Below are 22,787 nucleotides of genomic sequence, written 5' to 3' on the forward strand. Positions count from 1 at the left end.
GGAAGGTTTCTAAATGAGACGTCCTTTTAAATGTCAATCCCACAGGACACACATATTACAAAATACAGATTCTCTTTTTGTAAAGTGCTTTGCTTTGCTTAGTGAATCACTCACCACCACGCACAGAGCACCACGGCCCGTCTGCTCAGGAACTGTCAGTGGCGGCCTCCCCGCGCTCTGCTTGGTGAGGGGGAAGCCTCTCCTCATGGCTAGATGTTCCCAACACTCCACTCCAGAGGGTCGGTGGGGGGACCTGCCAACTGGAAGAGGCGCATCAGGACCCAGGCGCTACCAGCTCCTGCTCTAACCTCAGGTTTGGCATCTTATTCTTTCATTCTGCTCAAGACTACAGGCCAGAACCCAGCCAGCGCCCCATCACGGTGTTACGGGCTCTTCCAACTTCCCTTCCTGTAGACACGCTGGCGGAAGCAGAACCCAGCCGTGCACAGCTGACGTGAGGATTTTCCAGGGGAGTCACTAAGGAGGGTTTAGAAAAAGAGAAGCCATTAAAAATAGTCACCTGCCCGGTCTATGCTATTAAACGACATAAGAAAATGTACACAATTGGCAGTAAACAATTTCCTTCAGCTGTTCGCAGATGTCCAGGAGAACTACACACCCTCCACATCATCAGATGTGAACGATCTCTGCTCCAGTGTCTTCAGGTTCTGTGCAACAAGAAGAGTTTGTGTCGGAATGACAGATTCCACGTCCATCTTTATTTTCAAAGTTGGGCTCTGTTAGTGCAGATTTTTCAAAAATATTCTTTTTGCTTGTATCTGGACAGTTTTGGACATAGATTACTCTGTTATAAGCCTTGAGTCTCTTCCATAATTGTACATACACTTTGCACTGAACGTACATAAAAAGAAGTCCACCAGTAAAGCCGATGGCCACAACCACCAATTTAGTCCAAAAGGGCCACTCTAGGATTCCTGGAAGGGAAAAAACCCAGTTAGCCTATCAGCCGACCTTATTTAAGATGTGAAGTAAATAAAACACAATTTCTGAACTTCCCATAACCATGGACTCTTAACTTATCGAATCTTGCTTCGCTGGAGGAGGAGTGGAAGAGCATGTCCACTCCCTTTTATCCTGCTCCTCCAGGGGGCACTCATGGAGATTCTCTCCCTCCATGATTTGATCTCTCCTGACTGGGTTTTAAAAACTACCACCACAGCAAAAGAAACATCCAAAAAGGATGCGTAGTGCCTCATGATTGATGCCTCCTTCCAGAAGCCCAGACATTTGAGGTCTGACTTGAAAATCAACCTGGAATAACACCCCAATCCTAAGACCCACTGTGCCATCCAGGATCTCCTGGGTGCACCTTTCGTTCTGAGCACATACCTGTTGCCTGCCCCTGCTTGATCTCCTCAGCAGTGCGGTCGATGAGCACGTACAAGGACCAGACCACACAGGTGATGGCAATGATGTGGAACGTCACGGAGCACATGATCTTCCTGCGCTCGCTGGCTGTCATCTGCAGCTTCTCCCACTGGAAAGACAACGCACAGAGCATGAGGCTCAGGCTCATGGGCGTAAAGCGCTACGATGGGGTGAGAGCTTTGCTGATGGTTAAGACTGGCTTCCCTCCTCCCTCCCCCTTTCCCAAGCTAGATGAATTTCCCCAAACACTCAGAGTCGCTCCCTTTAAACCATGTGGCGTCAACCAGGTACCAGGCACCGGTGTTCTGTCCACATCCAACTTTCTAGGCGATGAAGAGAAGCTGGGATCGAGATGAGCCATGACCCACCACCAGCAATCCCCTGGCTGCTTATTCTGGCGAAGCAGGCATTCAGTGGCTTTGATACAAGACTTTATGGTTTTGGTCCTGATGAAAACAGCACATTGGCCCAAGACCCAGGTGGCACACTTTAAGTTTCCGTGACTTGCTGACTGGCATGAGTGAGGGGAAGAAGGGGGTTGATGACACCACAACACACTAGCAGATGGGTCACACTATGTCGTGAAGGTGATGGTGGAGGGCGCTCACTCTTTGGTCCTCTGCTACATTGGCAGCAACACTGTGAAATCGATGCTAAGAGTTCCTGGTACAAGCAGTCTGTGCCAGTCCCATCTCCTCTAGGAGCTCATTAATTTACTCCAAATAGCCAGATTTTCTTTTTCATTTACTGGTTTCCGAATCAGAAGAAAACACATAGAGGTAGAGAAAAAGAACAAGTGTAAACACTGCATATCCTCTGCCAGCCCTGCTCACAACCTTTCCAGGTGGTTCTATGCAGGATAAACTGAAAGTAGAGCCTTCATGGACTATCTATATTGGTCAAAGTGCCATAAGACTCACTTGAAGAGTCAGCATAGAGCAGGCACCCAAAAAACAATGAGGCTTTTATGGGACAAAACAGTTTTTAAGTAGTTTGCGCCTGCCTTCCCTAGCATCCAGATTTCTTTCTGCTATGGTGTGACACAGTATCTTCATCTGGCTTCCCTCCTAAAATGTCCCCCTGATTTTCTAAGACACATTCAGTTCAAGCCTTTCACACTCCCCTGAAATGCTCACCCTACCTTTGCGGTGGCTGCTTTTCTCCAGAGACAATCTGACCTCTCTAGAGCCCTTTCACTTCCCCTCTAAATCCTACTGATCTTCCAAGAACTGCTTCAACACCAAACATTCTATGATGCTACCACCACTCTGCTTCCCCAGAGCTCCGACCCACAATGAATACTTCCCTCTCTGAATATCTGATATGAGCGATCACCATAGAAGTTAGCATTGAATCGGCATGTTGGTGCTGTTACCTGATTATGTAATTCCCCTTGCAATTTATGAGTTTTGAGATAAGAACAAACCTTTTATTCTTCCAAACAAAGCCTCTCCATATTCTGGGCACACAGACACATGGAACGGCCAGTGTTTACACAGGAGGGGAGCACCGGATGAGGCTCCTTTCAGAGGAAGCACGGACATGGGACCTGAAGAGAGCTGTGTTGCATGTAATGCCTGTGGTTCCTTTCTTTTCCCATCTGCCCCCACTTCCCATCTAGGAAACACCTGTCACAGGTATACAGAAATAAATTTACCATGTTATGCTGTTCTTTGTGCTGGAGAGAGATACTAATCTCCACTATATGGACCTAATTAGAGGCAAAGCCTGAAGAGTTAATACATACAAAGTTTAATGCTGACTAAGATGTCACAAAACAGTCTGTGGTCAAGGGCCAAATGACTGATACAGACAAGCAGGCAGTCTTAGTTTTAAGGAAAAAGAAAACATCATATGACTGAATGGACAGAAAGAGCTTCTTCCTGAGAGGAGGGACTTGGAAAACAGTACCAAAAACATGAATGTACACACCAGCCCCAACTTCTTAAAGGAGTGAACTCAAGCCAACTGTGGCTCCACCCAGTCCCAGTCCCTGGGCTCCACCCAGTCCCAGGTGCTAACTCTTCTGGGCGCTCGTCTCAGTGAAGCTAAAGTACTTCCGAGGGTGGCCTCGCACATACTTTTCTCAGAGGCTTCAGCTTGGTCTCCATGATGAACTCGTACTTGCACAGCTCACAGCAGCGTGTGTCGGAGCTCTTGATCCACTGCTGCAGGCAGGTCTGGTGCACAAAGTGGAGGCTCCCTGTGCAGTGGCAGGGTGTGATCAGAGGGCTCTCGTCATCCCCTTCACAGTGACAGATCCTGTGGCAGAAGGAAGGCCAGTCATTACAAGGAGGGCCACACAACAGGGAAGATGACGCTTCAGTGGAAGGTCAGTCCCCCCAAGGAAAACGTTCCGAAACAAACATCACAAAATGACTATAAGCACGAAAACATACGAACACAAATGAAAACAATTACTACAAACTAAAAATTTCTAGCTTACCGCACCAACATGGAAAGTCTGGGTGGCTTTTGGCAACAGAGAGGAAAAAATGATATAAGAAAATGACAAAGCAGTCATTTTGGGTAAAACTTAAGAACTTCACTAAAAAGACGAATTTAAGGAAACATCTTCCAGAACTTACATGACATTAAAATAATCAGAGGTAAAATTTCTGTGTAAAACAAAACCAGCACTCTACCTTTCAAAAATACCAGTGACTTGAAAAGATGATGAACTTTGCTTGCTAGCTATAATCACTGACCTCACCTTCACACACCACAACTACATATTTCTGTCCTCTCTCAGAGAGGTAACAGAGAAATCACAGTGCTTCTCCTGGACCTGAAAAACCATTATAAGATGCTGCAATTTCATTTCTTTTTTCAGGATCACTCATAGCAATAAGTGAGAAATTTAAATCATTCATTATTTCTAAGGGTGCATGCAACAGGACGTAGCTACTAACCTCAAGGAACTTAACAGACTTTTGAGAAACAGAAAGGTCTTTTCCAGCAGCTGGAGAGCAGGTAGGGACACCTGGCCTGAAAGGAACTGGGTTCTGGCCCAGGCCAGGCTCTCGGCTGTTTGTTTCTGTGAGAGGGGTTTCTGATCCAATTGTTAAAAGAAATGATAAGAGCTGATCCTGAGGAGGGGCCACTGGGGAAAGGTTAGAATGGGGAAGGCCTAAGAGTAGCGGCAAAAGTGAATTCTGAAAGCTTTTGGAGGCCTGACAAGGATGCTGCACCCGGGAAGATAAAAGTGGTGTTAGGACCTGGGCAGAGGTGGCTGCATCCAAGTCAAAAGGAAGGAAGGAGCTGCTGAAGAGCAGCCCTTCCCCATGCACATCGTGTCGCAGGTGGAGCGAGGGGTAATAATGAGGTCGAGAGGGGAAGCCAATGCTTAATATCTAGACCATCAAGCTGGAAGACTGGAGATACTATTTTTTCTTCCGCTTTCCTTATGCAAAAGCTACTTATTTTTAGTTGAGAAGAGTCAGCTTGGCCTTTAATATGTGTAGCTTCTTCCTCTTTTATCATCTATGAAACTATCTTGGGACCCATGGCATAAAAATTGGTTTTTCAAATGATACCAATAATCTATTCTGGAGAAAACTATTAATCCATAATTGTGTACAACTGCCTATTCATTTTCCTGAAACTTCACATATTAAAGCAAGATGAGGCCACGGAGGTGTGGGGAGCAGAGAGGGCCAGAATGGTGGTTCTTGGCAAACCAACCTGCAGACATCCCCTGACGTGGACACGGGAGAGATGGGGGGGCCCTTTTCAGAGAGAGGGGAAGGACCATCCAGGTCACTGTCCTTTTCCACCGAGCAGAGGGGCGCCCGCAGGACCCTGCTCTTCGGTTTTGTGGATGTGCTGTCCTCAAAGACGTCATCATCTCCCGTTTCGTCGGAGAAGAAGCCCGCGCTCCCAGCCAGCCCGCTGGAGGACTTGGCAGGGTGCGGGCCGGCAGTGCAGCTCTCCAGCTCGTGGAACCAGTGCAGGCTGCTGGTGCTCAAGCCGTGTGACAGCGAGAACAGGTACCGGAGCAGCCGCCGGCTTCTGGACACGGCCTCGCCATCTGCCTTCTCGTCCAGAAGCAGGACGTGCGTGCCCCCCTTGCCGGCTCCCACCTCTGAGGCCGCTGAACGATTGGCGGAAAGGGATGAAACACAAGAATGTTTGGAACTGCCAAGAGGTTTGCGATTCAGTGTTCTTTTTTCTTTCTGGTGGAGCCTGTTAATACTGAGACACGGGTCTTGAGGGAGTATCAGTTTCCCTTCAGAGCAAGTCCTCTCCGCATAGTCAAAACTTTCCAAAGCATCTGGGGCCTTCTCACCCACATCATTCAGGGATTTTGAGAACTTCAGTGTTCTTCTGGCTTTGGTATTCTTAGCAGGCTTCAAGGCCTGGACCCACTCTGAGCCATGGGAATTTCTCTTTGATGCCTGCACTGTGTCTTGACAGACAACTGTCACAGTGAGCCCTTGTGTCAGAGAACTCTGGCAGGGAGGAGCTTTCAAGACAACAGCAGACTGCACGGGACTGTGGTGACAACACTCAGAAAACACTGCACTGGAACTGCATGCAGAGAACAGTGGAATAAAAGCACAGAAAGTAAAAACAATTTTAAAAGAAAATAGGCATCAAAGTGAAGAAATGAGACTTGCGTGGTACCTGGTGAGCAAACAGCACATAAAACCAGGTTGATTGTTTAGAGCAGAGGCATATGGAGAATCAAGAACCTGCAGACACGAACGCTCATTCCTGAGATGCACATGAACCACCGTAGCATGTGAAGCAGAGCATTACCTGCAGATGTCCTGATTGGAGGGCGTGACAGAAGTGCGAGAGAAGGCGGACACTGGAGCGGATGCCACTGAAGAGCCCCCAGCCTGCAACAACACACCTCCAGTCAGTTTTCAGGAAAAGCCAGGGGACTGCAAACACCACCTCCTTGTGAATGGCAATGGGTCTGCCGCTGCCCATTGCTCAGTGAATAGCACGTACTAGGTCCCTACGAGCCAAGGGAAGAACAAACCAAGCAGCACTCTTCATCCCTCAGATGAAGGGAAAGTGTAGCCAAGAAATATTTGAGACTCTGGAACAGCACCATCAACCTTCTGTATATTCAGTGGTCATTTATCTTCTAAGCATCTAAACTTAATTAGTCCATACGTAAGTCAAGAAACCAAGCACCGTAAGGTACACGCAAATGCAAAAGAAACATGAGGCACCTTCCCTGCTAGCTCTGCTTCCCCCACCCAGCACTCTTTAACCTGGTACCTGGGATCATCCTCGTTGAGGCTGGCAGAATGTGAGAGCCACTCCTCCCTCACCGCCTGGCAGTTGGTCCATGAACCTTCACTACCCTGCCAGCGCTCTTTATACAAAAGGGAGACTACCTGAGCACAGGGCCACCAACCCAGGGCTCAACCCCAGGCCCAGGAGGGGGCTGAGCACAGAATGCTCCCGAGTCCTAATCTTGGGATTGTGTATGGAAAAAATTATCAAGAACATGTAAATGTGGAAGAAAGTATAGCAAGGGGCCATGAGATAGAGCAGGGGCTCTGAGGGGTCGTGAACAAGCCAAAATTAGAGAGAAGTCTGGGAGGGTGAGGAAGTACCACGATGGGAAGAGAAGTGGAGGAGAGAAATAGGATCAGGGAGCACAGCTGGGCTGAGGATGCATGACCACTACTAGAGGGTCCCCCAGCCTCGCACTCCAGCCTCTGTGCGGCCCTTGCCAGGCCTCATCAAGACTGACTCCTGAGATTCCACGGCCCTCACAGCACCCTGTGTGTTCTTCCCCGCTTAGGACAGTTATCCTGAGGGACAGCTCAAGGGCCACGGGAAGACAGTCCTGTGGGTCTGTTATCAAGAGCAAGCTGACATCTCCTCCCTGCCCTCCCCAGGCCCACTCCAGTGGCCCTCAGCCCTGCTTCTTGATGCTGGAGAGCCCACCTGGCTCCACGCTTGCTCAGTGCCAACCCCAGGATGTACTCTCATCCTGGCACTCCAGCTGTGGGACCACGGACTTGCATCAGCCACCAGGACAGCTCTCCCCACCTTGCCGCCTCTCCAGCGAATACACCAGCCTGGGAAGAGCCAGACAGAACTGGCACTCTGACTGAGATGTCCACTGGACGGCTACTCTTGCTGCCCAGCATGGGGATGATACATCACTGTAAACCCAGCTCAACCTAAAGAAGCTCGATCCAAGAAGCTACATGCTATCGTGCTACATGTATATGCTAAAATTATGCAGCATTACTCAATGAGCGCATCTTCTGAGTCACCAAAGAATCCACATTTACTTTCTAGCTGAATGTGCACGTGAACATTGCGTATATTCTCCATAAAAGCATTGCTGGTCCAATTTCTTAAGAATCTAAAGTTTATTTGGAGCCACGAAAATGACATCCCTCCAATAACCTTGCACTACTTGGTCACGATTCTTTCTAAAACAAATTGTGTGTGTGGGGGGGGGGCGGCGGTCTCAATATTATGCTGCTATGTTCCCACTGCACGAGCTACCTCTGCTTTCTCCTGTGCCCTCCTCCAGGCAGCCACCACGGGCTCCTCTGTCTATTCTCCTGAGGTGAGCACACAGGGCCTTTACTGTTAGTCGCTGCATGGAGGCAGGCTGAGGTGAGCCACACTAATGTCCCCAGCTCCTACAGTCAGCCTGCTCTCTGATGTTCAGCCCTAGCCCCACTCTGAGATGGGGAGCCTTCTTGAACTTCCTGCTCCCTTCTTTAACTTGTGAGGGTGACCAGCAGCTCTGTTCAGCACCTGTAGGCAAGGCCACAAGCTGGTCATGGTGTAGAAAAGTAAGCGTCGTCACCACGCCTCCCCAAGTAGACCTGGGAGGAAGGGAGGACAGGAATGTAGGTTCACGTCCTTGTCCCTCACTGCTAAGAGGTCAGCTCTCCGTCCTCTAGGTTGCTGGGTCAAGCTTAGTCGCTTGGACTGAGGTACAGAAGGAAGCGCCCTCCCCACGTGAGCAAGGGAAAAGTACACTGCTCACCAAGAAGACGGGGGCGATACCTAGTTATCTCCCTCCCTGTTACATTCTAAGGACAGGAGCCTCTTGAAACCACGCGTACTTTCCTGTATTCTGAAGGGAAGGCAAACCCTGTGAAAGGAAAGTAGGGTCGTATCTGGAGAATGAGGCCCTCCCAGGATCAGTGTCTTTGAAAGGAGGCAGGTCTCAGATGGGAAGCTGAAACCAAGACAAAATGGCCTCTCACTCCCGTTCTGAACCTCAAGTAATTCATGTGAAAACGGGAAGTCCGGGGTAACGATCACATTAGCACACATCTGTGCTGGCAAGGCTCAGTGGTAGGAGGGAGAGCCTTGGAGCAGAACAAAACCTGCATCGAGGAAGCAGCCGGACTATCCACACACTTGACATCGGTGATCCCTTCCCCATGAGTTTCCTGTCTCAGGTGTGTCACGGGGACTCACACAGAGTCGTGTCTGTACTTGCAGCAGACTGGCAGGCCTGCAGGATGGCGGCAGCCCCAAGCCCCTGCTCTGTTTGGGAAACAGGAACAGCCTCGGCATCCTCTATCTGTGCTCCTGCCCTCACTTCGTCCTCTCTGATCCCACAAAGAACATCATGAGACACTTTCAGCAGGTAATACCCAAGCCTCAACAGGCCTCCCAATAACAGAGCAAAAGTCTCCCTTCTTCTTAGATCATGAGGTTACAAGGAAAATTTTAAAATCTACTTACTGTTGTTTTACATACATATAAACCAACAAATGCCTTATCCCGGCTCTTTCTCCGTAAGAGCGAGAAAATGAGCAAGATTCATGGGGCCATCACAGTCCCCGTAGAGGTTCCTTCTGTCACCAGCTAAAGAGGAGCGCATGCTGAGAGTTCAGGACCAGTCCCCACGCAGAATGATCATCAAAGCACAGCGACAGCAACTTTAAAGAGCTTAACTTGTTGCTGGTATCAGGCCGAGTAAAATCTGTCAACCTACCAAGGAGGATTTAAAAGACTGGCCTGATCAACAATGGCACAACAAAATGAAGCCAAGAGCTGCAAACACAGTTCCAGGGTCCAACCAGGGAGGTCAAGACAAGTCAAGGGGCTGGCAGTCCCCTCTCAGCGGCTCGGGCCAACAGCTCCCCAGCTCCTCCTGAGAGCAGGGGGCAGGGTGACATTCAGGAGGCTGTGCTGGCTCAAGGGAAAAAGAGACTCTATGCCCCCCGCACAAAGCCAGAGAACACTCTCTCCCCTCCACGAGGATCAGACCACACAGGACTCCACAGTTACTGACAAAAGGAGTAAATGTTCATAACGAGAAAATTCATATGTGTTGAGAAAACTTAAGCCCTCTGTTCCTGAAGTTCTTTGTTGGTTCTCAAACAAGAGACCTTCCTCCGGTCATGAAAAAGAATGTAAAGCAATCTCATTACAAAAAAATTTTCATAAAAATCCCCTCTTTTTAAGATGTTGTCATCAATTATGTCAAAACAAACCTCTGGATTCTGTCTAGGCCTAAATTCCAGTTGCTTTTATTTCTTAGGAATGACATGTTTGTTCTGCTGTCCTCAAGTCACTTAATGGTTGCCTTTCCTATCAACCCACTGTTTTAAATGATTTTATCAAGACTGCCAAAAACATATAAGGAATAGAAAACTTTCCATGTATCCCTGGTAGAAGCTGGCATGCTCCCACCTCTGTTTCCCTTTAAGAGAACTTACTGCCATTGGGAGGCCTGCCATAACAGACTCACCAAGCAGAGTTCTCAGTCTGTGGCAGGAACTTACCAATTTGACACTGGAGGGGACTTCCTCCCTGCAGGACACCAGCTGTACCTTCCATAACCCTACCCTTCCCCGCCTGCTTTTTGATTCACTTCCTTCCCTTGCTCCCTCCACTACCCGTTACTTTCCAACCTCCCTCTCAGCCACTTCCTCCTCCTCCTCTATTGCAAAACCCCACTGGGCCCTTTTTCATTTACCAGCAAAGCTACATTTAAAACATTTTGCTCCCTAACAAGAGTGAATCAGCCCATCTGATCTTCATCAACACGTATGGGGCCACAAGAAATGGTCTGGTTGGGCTTGTTTGCTTTTAAGCCAGAAGGAACTTGAGGAAGGACTAGAGAAGGAGGGCAAGATGCAATGAGGGCTCGTGTTTACAACGGACTTCAAATTAGATTTATCAAATCAATGACTTAATCAAAAAATGGGAAAGGAAATACAGATGGCTCTTAAAGCATCAGAAGATGCTTGACCTCTCTCACAACAAGAAATACAAATTAAAGCTCCAATGAGAAATACCATCATCATCAACAACAAAGCACCTAAAAAAAATCAAACACCCATGTTGGCAAAAGTATGGGGTAACAAGCATGCTTACACATCGCTGGTGGGAAAGCAACCTGGTAAACCTCCCTCCTAAGATGGCAATTTTGCTGAGAATTACAAATGCACGTGCACTTTGTCCCAGCAACTCTTTTAAGAATTCATCCTCACACATATGCAGGAAGAGGTTTGTACAAAACTGTTTGTGGGAGCAAAGGGTTGGCATAACTTCATTGCCCGTGGGCTCGTATCTGATTGAGTTAATACTGGTACAATGATAGAAAGGAACGTGGGCAATCATTAGCAGAAGGGAAAGCTCATTATGTGCAGTAAGGGGTATATGGAGGGAGCAGGCAGAGAGTAGAGCCACACCATGCATGCTGGCACGTGCAGACTATCTGTCAGTAGCTCCCAAGAGTGGTTTCCTGTGAAACACAGAAGGAGAGCACGGACCCCGGGCAGGAGGGACACAGACTTTTCATGAAGACCCTTTCCAACCTTATACCACTTAACCAAGAACAGGTATTTCCTAAATACAAATTTATTTTTAAACTAACATGAGACTGAAAGTCTAAGAAGTACCATAAAACTGCACAACCAACTGTAATGATTTTCCAATTCTGGAAAAACTGGTAAAGAAATTGATTTCATGGGTCATGACCTACATTTTTAACAATGAAATAGAATAGATGTCAAAGTGCATCTGACATGATGATTAAGTCTTTGGGGGAATTTTTTCTTTCAGTTGTGTGTGTCAATGAGCTGAGTTTCAATGTAAACACTATTTCTTACAAAGAATTATGGTCAACATAATTTGAAAGTCATTGCACTACTGTATTTCTACCAAAAAAACGTAACAAACAAAAATATCAAAATAAGTAAAAGAAAAAGAAGATGGCTAAATCAAGAAAGCATGTTAGGGACTTCCCTGGTGGTCCAGTGGTTAAGACTTCTCCTCCAATGCAGGGGTTGAGGGTTCGATCCCTAGTCAGGGAGCTAAGATTCCACATGCCTCGCCACCAAAAAAATCCCAAAACATAAAACAGAAGCAATATTGTAACAAATTCAATAAAGACTTTAAAAATAGTCCACATCAAAAAAAAATCTTAAAAAAAAAGAAAGCATGTTACATTGTCAGCACAGAGATTTTGAAAGTGAAGGGCTCTGACAGCTATCAAGAGAGAGGTTTTTCCTCTATAAAGATGGCATTTGCCACCTGTATTAGATTTTTATTACCATGTTAACGAATTACCACAAACTTAGTGGCTCAAAACCACAAATGTATCATGCGACAGACAGCGTGATAGGACCCTCTGCTCAGGGTCTCCCTTCTTTGTGGAGGCTCTGGGGAAGAATGCACTTCCACGTTCATTCAGGTTGCTGGCAGAAGGCAGTTCCTAGCAGGTTTAGGACTGAGGACCTGTTTACTTGCTGGTTGTCAGCCAGGGGATGCCTGCATTCCCCATCCATCCCTCCCCATCTTCAAGTCCACTCTTGCTTCCAATCTCTGCCACCAGCCAGAGAAAGCTCTCTGTCTTTAAAAGCTCATGTGATTCCATTAATACAATGATCTCATCAGCAATGTCTCATCATAGTGACAGGCTCTGGGCATCAGGGTGGGACATCTTTGGGGGGCCATTTTAGAAATTCTGCTTACCTTTACTTTCTGCTCAGGAGGTTACTAAATGCTACCGCTCCTGTCCCCAAACCAAGAGAGAGTGATTGGGTCCTTACTGCTGCTCAGCAGGCCTGACTTCATATAATAAAGCCAAATAGAGTCTCACTTGGTGTTTAGACACTGCAATGTACAGACTGAGACTGCGTTTCAGCAAACCTTCTGCTTAGTGCAGAATTTCCTCTGTGAAAAGAAATGCTTCATTAAGAGAGAATCTGATTTCTAAAAATAAACACCCAGTTGTATTCATCTTCCAAAATGATCTACAATTAAAGAGGAGAGGCCAGTTCTGTGGCTGCTCTGATATACACATGTTGACTCCTGATGAAGGGCTGGGCCAAGAACAAGCTTTCACAATAGCAAATAATTGAAACTGACCGCTAAAAAAGTCAATATAAAATACGTACAATACAGAATTCATGGAGGAGAGTGTACAATAAAAACTACTGAATTCTAAAATGATTTCCATTATAAATGACTCTCAGCTTTGTCTAGCAAGTAGCACTAACACTGAATTCTTTTCTTCGGTGCCCTTTTAGAGAGAGTTGGAATTATGTGAATAATAATATGCCCCCAGCATAAGGAGGGGCCTATGTCATAGCACTGCTACAGGGAAGACAACAGCTGAAGGGACTTTCTCATGGCTCATCTTACAAAGCAGGTCTTTAAGCTACTGTTGGGAATATTGCAAACATAACTTGTTTTCAATAAATTACATTGAAGACAATGATTTCTGAGCAAAGATGGCTTCACATTCCCAGAAACTATAAGTGTAACCATATAAAGGCCCCCAAACCACCAGAAATACCATGGTGAAAGGGCTGGGTTTCTGAGTTATTTAGTAATCAAAAGGACCCTTTTACTGCTACAGACTTCTTTTAAATATTTAATTTTTTTAAATAAATTTTTTTAAATAAATTTATGTTATTTATTTCTTGGTTGCATTGGGTCTTCATTGCTGCGTGTGGGCTTTCTCTACTTGCGGCGAGCAGGGGCTACTCTTCGCTGCGTTGCATGGGCTTCTCATTGCGGTGGCTTCTCTTGTTGCGGAGCGCAGGCTCTAGGTACACAGGCTCAGTAGTTGTGGCGCATGGGCTTAGCTACTCCCTGGCATGTGGGATCCTCCCGGACCAGGGCTCGAACCCGTGTCCCCTGTATGGGCAGGTGGATTCTTAACTACTGCGCCACCAGGGAAGTCCCTAAATATTTAACTTTTCAAATATAACTGAAATGCCTTTTTTTTTTTTTTTTTGTGGTACGCGGGCCTCTCACTGTTGTGGCCTCTCTCATTGCAGAGCACAGGCTCCAGATGCGCAGGCTCAGCGGCCATGGTTCACGGGTCCAGCCGCTCCGCAGCATGTGGGATCCTCCCAGACCAGGGCACGAACCCGTGTCCTCTGCATCGGCAGGTGGACTCTCAACCACTGCGCCACCAGGGAAGCCCTGAAATGCATTTTTATTTCCAATCATTCTTTGAGAAAATTCTGAGGTGGTAGCAAAAGCACTGTTTTTGACTCCAAAGTCCTCAGTCTGTGTGTGTTCCTGGGTCACTCCAGTAAGCACACCACCTCCCAAGAGCACACCACTTGGAGCAGGAATTTAATCATTTAAAAATCAGGTCAGGGCTTCCCTGGTGGTGCAGTGGTTGAGAGTCCGCCTGCCGATGCAGGGGACACGGGTTCGTGCCCCGGTCCGGGAAGATCCCACATGCCGCGGAGCGGCTGGGCCCGTGAGCCATGGCCGCTGAGCCTGCGTGTCCGGAGCCTGTGCTCTGCAACGGGAGAGGCCACGGCAGTGAGAGGCCTGCGTACCGCAAAAAAAAAAAAAAAAAAAAAAAAAAAAAAAAAAAAATCAGGTCAATAATCCACAGGGCTACTATGAGGAGCAAATAAAGTCAGAGATGCAGAGATGTGACACACACCATTCTTGGAATGTGTCCACTGCGTAGAAGGCTTCCAGGTGGACCAGTACTGCTTGATGGTCTACAGAGTAAACTTGCAGGTATATCTGTGATGAAATGCCCCCATTCCAACAGAGGCAACCACTGTCCACTCACTGGGATGAGAAAAGTTTCTGCCCAGGCTGCTCACCTGGCGGGTGAACCTTTGGCCTGGGAGAATGCGACTGACAAGGAACACAGGAGACAAGAAAGATGACCCCAAACTTAATGTTAAGGCTCTTCCTCTAAAGCCAAATGTGTTAGGTGACAAATGAAATCAGTTCTCTCTTTAAGCACACGCCCTCCCCGACCCACAATCCAAAAGAATACTCAGGGACCTGCTTGAAACCCCTTTGCTGGCCCCAACGCCCCAAGCCCAGCCTCCCTCTCTGCTCTGCGACTCGGCATTGGTCACCGAGCACTCCACAACCTCTTGCTCCTCCTGGGGATGCTGCCACACCCCACCCAGCACAACTGGCTGTTCCTCAGGTTTCTCCTCAAAAAGGGCTTTTCACTCCTATTATTCATTGTCCTTGTACTCTGTTCATTTCTTTCCTGGCACTTGTCAAGGTTTATAAAAAGATGTTACTGGAACAATATGTTCACCAAGAAGCTGCTGCTGTTCAGCCTTGCACAGTGCCTAGCACACAGGAGGTGTTCAATGAACACTTGGTGACTAAATAAAACAAGGACACTCTGGAGTAACTGTGTCTCTTTTAATATGTCTAAAACAGAGGTTCTCAAATTTGTTGGTCTCAGGACCCCTTAACACGCTAAAAAAACGGAGGCCCCCAAAGAGCTTCATTCTTATGTTTATGTGGGTTACATCAACCAAATATTAGAAGTTTTTAAAACACAAGACCACCAGCACACATTCCATTAGTGTCAGAGAGAAGATGCCATCTTGCATGCCACTCAGTCTCTGGAAATTCCACTGTACACCTGTGAGAGAATGAGAGTAATAAAAGCAAATAATGTCTTCGTATTATTATGAAACCGGGTTTAACCTTCTCCCTCTCCCTGCCAGGAGATCCAAAAGCAAACTGAAAACTGCTGGTCTAGAGTTTCAGCCAAAAATTAAACTGTAACCAGTCAGAAGGCTAAAAAAAAAGAAAAGAAAATACGGTCAATCAATCTTTATAAGAGGGGAGCCAAACAGCAAGACACTGACCATGGAGCTCCATCAGGACCCAGAGTGAAGCTATGTGGTGCTCATGACACACGTGAAGCAGGCTGTTACCACTTGATGCCATTCAACTCCACCAATTCATTCTCCTTGTTTCTACTGCATGAAAATAAGTATCTTGTCTTTGGGATAGTTGTTTTCTTCAGTATAAATTAAGAAAGGCACATTCGCCTTATACTTAACCCATAGGTCTGAGTAACCTAAGTCTGTCACTGGTTAACTCTGTATTCAGAAACAGAGAGAAGCAGGCCTTGGTCTTGACAATCACACCAAGGTGTGTGGCCAGCAAGCCACCATCCTAAGGCTGTATTTACATCTGACATGTGACATTCTGCTGTATCTCATTCCTACCTAACGGCAACATTAACTAGAAAATATTCAAGAGCTCCAGGAGAGTCAATGCTCAAATTCATTGAGATTTGCTTGCCAAACAACAGAACAGCAATAATTTTAAGTGCTCGTTAAACATGTCCAATCTGACTTCTACCCAGGAATACTTGATTAACCAGAGGCAGGCACATAATGTTCATGGTATCTGAATAAAATTATGCAGAGCTCTAAAATATTCTGCCAGGTACCAGTCTTCAGCAACTGCTGGAGCTTAGTGAACCTGCTTGGCTGCAGGGAGGAGGGCACCCATGCTCCAGGCTTCATGATGGATGTCTAGCCTGCCACTGCCATCTCCCTGTGGTAAGTGCTGCCAATCATGAACTTGTTTAAGAAATTGTGTCACCTGGACCAAATCCAATTCCCCGGGTTGAATAAGAATGCTTCCCTCAGCATTCTCAGTAAACTAACGCCATGTCTGTGTGCTGCCCTTTCCCGTACATAAGGCTCCCTTGAGAGGTATCAGCAGAGGCTCAAGAAAGCCCAGCCCCCTCAGTGAACCTGGCCTAGGCCAATTCCTTTTATCTTAAAAAATTCTATTCGGACAGAGTGAGTTTAAGCCGCCTCAGGGAATTCTAACCTTCCTCTAAAGGGTTTTAGGTCAAAGTACAGTGGTCCTCACTGGAATGGTCCCAACCAACACAGCCCCAGGGTTTACAGGTACCTTGCAACTGGGTGGCCATGACAGCCATCACTCCCAGTGACCAAGGCTGCAAATACCTGCCTTTCATCTTTACCTAAAGAACTGGATTTCCCAAGAAGGTGACAAACCAGTTTTCTACTACAGTTTAACCCCATTCTGGCCAGCTCCTTTTTACCTTTTATGTCCTGCTTTAAGTATCCCCTCCTCAGCCATACCTTCTCCGAGCAGCCCTTTTAACTTCGGTCCCTCATAATTCTGTACCTTAGCCCCTTTTCTTTCACCTTCATAATAATTCTGTCTGCGGGTATTTTATGGCACTCTACTTATTCCTCTCTTCTCTGTTTAGTTCAGCATTCAAAGCATAATGTCTTGCACACAGTTAAGTGTTGGACAAAATCTGAACTCATGCAATACTCCTAAACGCTGCACTGGGCCTCCTTGTATACGTTACAACTGAGGATACTTTATGCCGAGCGATGAGACAGCTTGCAGGTGGTGGGCAGTGGTGGTACAACACCCCTGGACAGGGAGTCACGTCATCTCACCCTAACATGGCAGGCCTTCCAGGAGCAGCCTCCGTGATCATCCAAGTCCCCCGAAGGCTGTGTCAGTATCTCGCTGCATTCCCCCCACCAGCCCGTGTTCCAAGTCACCCTGGGAGTGAAGGCCACCTGTCAGCCAGGGGCTGAACATCACTCCTACAGCAGAGACCCTACCTCTAGCCCTTCCCCTCTCTGCACCACACAGCCTCCCAAATCCCCTTGTCTGTCAGAGCTCTAGTTCACAAAGGGCAGAATCAGGACCAGTGGTGGGTGATAGAATAAGAGTTTAGGCAACACATCGAAAGAACATTTTGTACTAGTTTTTTAACAGGAGCATAATGCAGACTGCAGGTGACTGACTAATGTGAGCACAAACTAGCCTGAAATCCAGCTAGAGGCTGAGCTGGCAGGAAAAGTCTCTTGACAAGACAGCAGAGATCTCAGGTAGCATAAAACATGTCCATGGTCTGAACTTTCTTTGTATCTTCCATCTCAAGGGTATGAAGCATCTGCTTAAGTATGTTTGCTACACTGAAGATAAGAGTTTTACATATCTTGGCCTAAAAGTAGCTTCAAACAACAGGCCCATTTTATAAATACAAGGAAGAACTGCATTCTCAAAAACTAGTTATCTTGGGCTTCCCTGGTGGCGCAGTGGTTGAGAGTCCGCCTGCCGCTGCAGGGGACACGGGTTTGTGCCCCGGTCCAGGAAGATCCCACATGCCGCGAAGCGGCTGGGCCCGTGAGCCATGGCCGCTGAGCCTGCGCGTCCAGAGCCTGTGCTCCGCAACGGGAGAGGCCACAACAGTGAGAGGACCGCGTACCGCAAAACAAAACAAAAAAAACTAGTTATCTTGCACAGCAGTCCTGCCCTCTGTTCTGCAGCCCCATTTAACTGGTTCATGCCTAACATACTTAAGGAGGCTCACATTTTACAACAAAATTTCATGCTGAGGGGATCACTGGGAAGTTAGTGGTGTGAGCACACAAGACTCCCCACTCCTGAGGTTTTCTTTTGATCCCAGTTAAGTGTGCAGGAACTCCTGCTGTGGAAATGCAATAGACCCAAATCTTCTTTCTGCTCTGAAAGCTTTGAGGCTTTCACAGTACCCCTGTTTCTAAGAGTGTGGAAGTGTGGAGCTAAAACTTCTTTTTCAGAAAATTCCAACCCTGCCTACAGGAAAGCTCCATGTCAGCGGCCTTGTTTGTTTTGCTCATCACTTTATGCTAGCACCTGGAGCTCAGTGCCTGGCACAGAGAACACACAATAAAAATGTGTGCAAGAAGGAAACAAGGAAAAAAGCCAGAGTTTTGATTAGACTTCTTAATTTTCACCCCCAGGTGATATTTATCTTAAAGCATATACAGGCATACTTCAGAGATATTGTGAGTTCAGTTCCAGAGCACTGCAATAAAGCAAGTATCGCAATAAAGCCAGTCACACAAATTTTCTGGTTTCCCAGTGCACATAAAAGTTATGTTTACACTATACTGTACTCCATTAACTTTGAAGTAACATTATAACTAAAAAAGAAAGTACATACCTTAATTTAAAAATACTGTTAAAAAATGCTGACCATCATCTGAGGCTTCAGCAAGTCGTATAGTACCATCAAAGATCACTGATCACAGATCACCATAACAAATATAATAATACTAATGAAAAAGTTTGAAATATTTAGTGAATTACCAAAACATGACACAGTGACAAGAAGAGAGCAAATGCTGTTGGAAAAATGGTGCCGACAGGCTTGCTCAATGCAAGGTTGCCACAAACCTTCAGTTTGTAAAAAGCGCAATATTTGAAAAGTACAATAAAGTGAAATGCAATGAAACGAAGTCTGCCTATGGTTCTGTCTTTGAACAGGAACGACATAATAATAGCTACCATCAAGGACTATCCTGACCCAATCAACCTAAGATCACCAGGGTTCAACCAAGTTTGACAAGAGTCAGTTTACTGACTCATTGCAATCAGGAAGCTGTCCCATGGCTCCTTGCCAACATTATCCCTAAGTCTCAGAGCAAGCCTGAAGGTTGTATAATTACCCTAATTTTACTCATCAAGAAATTAAAGTTCAGAGGAGTATCCTTCCTCAAAGTCACATGGCTAGAAACCCTTGTCCACCTAACCCTCTAACACCCTCACAGAGCAACTCAGAAGGCCCATGCTCCAGGCCTGTGACAAGCCCAACAAATGTTCCTCTAGACATTGTAAGCCATGAGTTTACAAACTTTTTTAACTATAGTAGGAAACTTTCCTTCAAATAAAATCTTACTAAAACCATAAACAAACAAGAAACATGTATCTGAGGCACAGGATAATAACATCTTTCAGAACTGCTCTTAGCCATTGGAGCAAGGCAATGAGTGCTACTGTGTGCTTTTAAAATGTTTAATTCAACTTAACCAGACAGGCCATTTAGATCTATGCCTTCTTACTTTTCTCTATGCTTATATGTTGGACAGCTCCTTCAAAAAGTAGTAGGGCAAAACTGGCCATTTTACTCAGACAGTAATGATCTACCACTACACAGTTCTATAGCTCCAGCATTCCTGGCTGAAGGAACAGCAAAAGAAAAGAAAAGGAGGTTGGAACAGCAGAGAGTATTTGGTGAAAGGTAGTTATATGAGGTGGCTGAAGCTACCCTCCACTGGTCTGGGGGAAGGTCAGGTCAGCAATGAACCAAGAAGCACTCTGTAAATGGCCTTTAGGCACACTAAGCACTGTGGACTTTTCTTTTCATGCAAAATTCAGTGGCAGAATGACATGATTAGATCACAAGTATGCCTAAGAACAGATGATTAATGTCTTAAAGGATTTTCTACATTCTACTTTTAATTCAAAAGTATACTATAGAGTGATATGAATAAAAAACATTTGGCATATAATGTCACTGTTTATTTTAGAGAAATTAAGAGGCCTGAGACAGCAGAATAGGTTTTGCCACACTATTCAGATCTTCCTGTCAGGATCTGACACAGACATGATGCGAGAGAAAATCCATCTTTGCAAGGAACCTTCATAGACACACCTGTATGGACAACGGGTTGGCTAGAGCCCGTGTCTAGGCTGAGAGATGAGCAGTGCATAGGAGCAAGCTCACGGCATGGGAGACACCGTCTGCTGGCTCCGGGGTCACCCCTAGCATCTGATGTGCTCCCGGCAGGCTACTCAAGTGACTACCCCACAGGTGTATCAGGTGCTGTTGGCTGCCGATTCACCCCTCTGCCCTCCTTTTCCTAGCCACGTTCCAGCTGGCGGGGGTCTTATGATCCAGTTCTGGCCAGTGAGATGTAAGCAGAAGTCAGGCAGCTGAGGGGCGCTTCTGGGAAAGCTTTTGCCTTCCTGTTGAAAAGGGTCACTCTCAGCTGACAGACCACAGCCAGGGTGCCTGGAGGTCCAGCTCCCACCTTGAGATCAAACATGAGGATGACAACGTGCCAAGGAAGGTGGCACAAAGAAAGCGGAAGGAGCCTAGATCCCCGGCAACATCTGTGAGCACTGCGTCAGCCCTGAACCATCCACCTCCAGACATCTTGTCATCAGAACAACAGAAATCTACAGTTATTTAAGTCAGTAGAGTTGGTTTTTTATTACCATCAGGCAAATGCATTCCTAATTGAGGTGACAGATTCTCTGGTGACTCTCTGAGATTTCTTTTACCTGAAAGTAAACAATTTCTACTGGAAGAAATGGGGTTTTCTCCTATCAGTCACTCCCCCCAACACAAATCTAGAATTGCCTCACTAGAAAAATATAACTGCTATATACCTCACATGGTCCCAGAGCGGATTAAAGTAATGAACTGATAACTTTATGTCTTTAAAAGAGAAAAGTGTAAACACATGCCAGGTATAAGAATATAAAAACCCCAAGCTACAAAAATAACATATTTCAGTAGCACTCTACCTTAGAAATGTTACTTGAATGACTCATGGAATGTCCCAAAGTCTTCTCATGCTGCAAAAAACCAAACAGGTGTTAAGTATCAAGCTTTGATTAAAATGGGCGAACAAGTAATTGAACATAACAATCCTACTAACAAATCATTCCCTCAACTACAATTTGCTGTGCACAAACTATTATGCACCAGGCCAGCTATGAGATACTGGAGAATTTGGCAAAGATGAATAAAACAATAGTCCTTGCCCTAAAGGAATTTATTAACAAGAAAAGAACAGGAATTTGGAACTAACTGTAAAAATAAGACGGCAGTAGTAAGTATCTTAAGAAGCATTCAAGTGTAGGTTCAGAAGCAAGAAGCTGCGTGTTCAGTTGTATACCATGTGGTCCATGCGATGAGGAGCTGCTATAAGATGTGGAAGGGGAAAGCAGGACAGATGACCCCACCCAGGCTGTCTGGCTGCAAAGTGCTGGGTACTCTGCAGGGATACTGCACAGCTCACACCTACTCCCTCAAGCCTGTTTGTCCTCCTGGGTTAGAGAAATCTGAGAGTCCTGCTAGCCTCCTCCGTCTCACACTCCTCCACCTTCAAGTCACAAAGTCTTAAAAACAAATTCTTCCTCCCTAATGTCTCTCAATCTCAAATCCCATCTCCATTTCTATTGTCAATGCCTTCATTTATGTTCTCTTCATTTCTTCCTGTAATTTTACCTGTTCTTTCTGCTTTTAAATTGACCTCCCTGATACACAATTGTTACAGACTGAATTGTTAACCTCCCATCCCCAATTTATATGTTGAAGTCCTAACTCCCATTACTCACAATGCCACTACATTTGGAGGTGGGAATCTTTAACATTGTAACTATGTTACAATGAGGCCATTAAAGCTGGGCCCTAATCCAATACGAATGGTGTCCTTAGAAGAAGAGGAAATTAGGACACAGATATACACAGAAGATGCAGGGAGAAGATACCACCTATCTACACATTAAGCAAAAGGGTCCACAGGAAAAACCTGCTGACACCTTGTTCTTGGACTTCTAGCCTCTAGAACTGTGAGGAAATAAATTCCTGTTGTTTAAACCATCCAGTCTGTGTCTGTGGTACTTCGCTATGGTAGCCCTAGCAAACGAATACAATAATATTCCACACTATAAACTTCTAAAAAAAGCAAATGTTCCAAATGTAAATCTGATTTTTAAAAATAATGAAGTAACCTTCCCTGAATCCACTCAGCCTTGCTCTAAATCAAATGAGTTAAATAAAAAAACTATTACAAATGGAAGAGATGATCTTAACGTGTATTTTTTAAATTATCTATTCTCGTTTTCAGTTCACACGCCATGCAATAACCATGGTGAAGATCAGAGAAGGCTGAGATGTAGGTAAAATTCTTTGATCAGAAGGAAGTACAAAGGAACTGGTGGCTCATTTAAAAGCTCCTTTGAGGAACAGCTGATTCCATTCCACCAAGGCTCTCCTTAAAGAAAGCTGGCCACCAAGAAAATTTTGACTTTCTCCTTCCTCTCAATCCACCAAATCACAGACTGCCTTGACTTCTGTACACTTGGCTCCTGAACACTTGATATGACTAAAATGATGATGAAGAAGTGTTTCAAGACCTCCCAAGTAGCCTGCAGTCAGCACGTGTTTTGGCAATGTTGTCTTTATAGCAATGTGTTTGTGTAATTTTGGGAATAATTTTATTAAATTCTCCCTTACTTTATAAATCTGAGCAGGAATAGGAGTTCAAGTCTCTTAAATGTAATACAGTACAGACAGTGCTATTAAGTGTGTAGTCTCACAGAATGTTTCTTGGTCTTTCTTAAGTTCGTCAATTAGA

General features: G+C 45.8%; 1 protein-coding gene across 5 annotated transcripts in view; it reads right to left on the reverse strand.

Annotated features, from left to right (window-relative positions):
- Nucleotides 1-366: 366 nt before the first annotated feature.
- The window catches only part of MARCHF8 (membrane associated ring-CH-type finger 8), a 106,946-nt gene continuing 84,525 nt past the window's right edge, over nucleotides 367-22,787 (reverse strand). For 3 of the 5 annotated variants that reach the window (XM_060034618.1, XM_060034617.1, XM_060034619.1), the window contains exons 3-7: nucleotides 20,950-21,000; nucleotides 6,151-6,233; nucleotides 3,471-3,651; nucleotides 1,351-1,498; nucleotides 367-935 (exon numbers count right to left, since the gene is read on the reverse strand). In XM_060034618.1, the coding sequence (XP_059890601.1) occupies nucleotides 631-935; nucleotides 1,351-1,498; nucleotides 3,471-3,651; nucleotides 6,151-6,233; nucleotides 20,950-21,000 (768 nt within the window). In that variant the 3' untranslated portion in view covers nucleotides 367-630. Of the gene's footprint in view, nucleotides 936-1,350; nucleotides 1,499-3,470; nucleotides 3,652-5,073; nucleotides 5,920-6,150; nucleotides 6,234-7,033; nucleotides 7,056-20,949; nucleotides 21,001-22,787 lie in introns of all 5 variants that reach the window. The other 2 variants (XM_060034622.1, XM_060034620.1) reach the window with 2 other exon arrangements.

The sequence above is a fragment of the Delphinus delphis genome, chromosome 16 (genome assembly GCF_949987515.2).
Source record: "Delphinus delphis chromosome 16, mDelDel1.2, whole genome shotgun sequence".
In the NCBI taxonomy this organism is placed as follows: domain Eukaryota; kingdom Metazoa; phylum Chordata; class Mammalia; order Artiodactyla; family Delphinidae; genus Delphinus; species Delphinus delphis.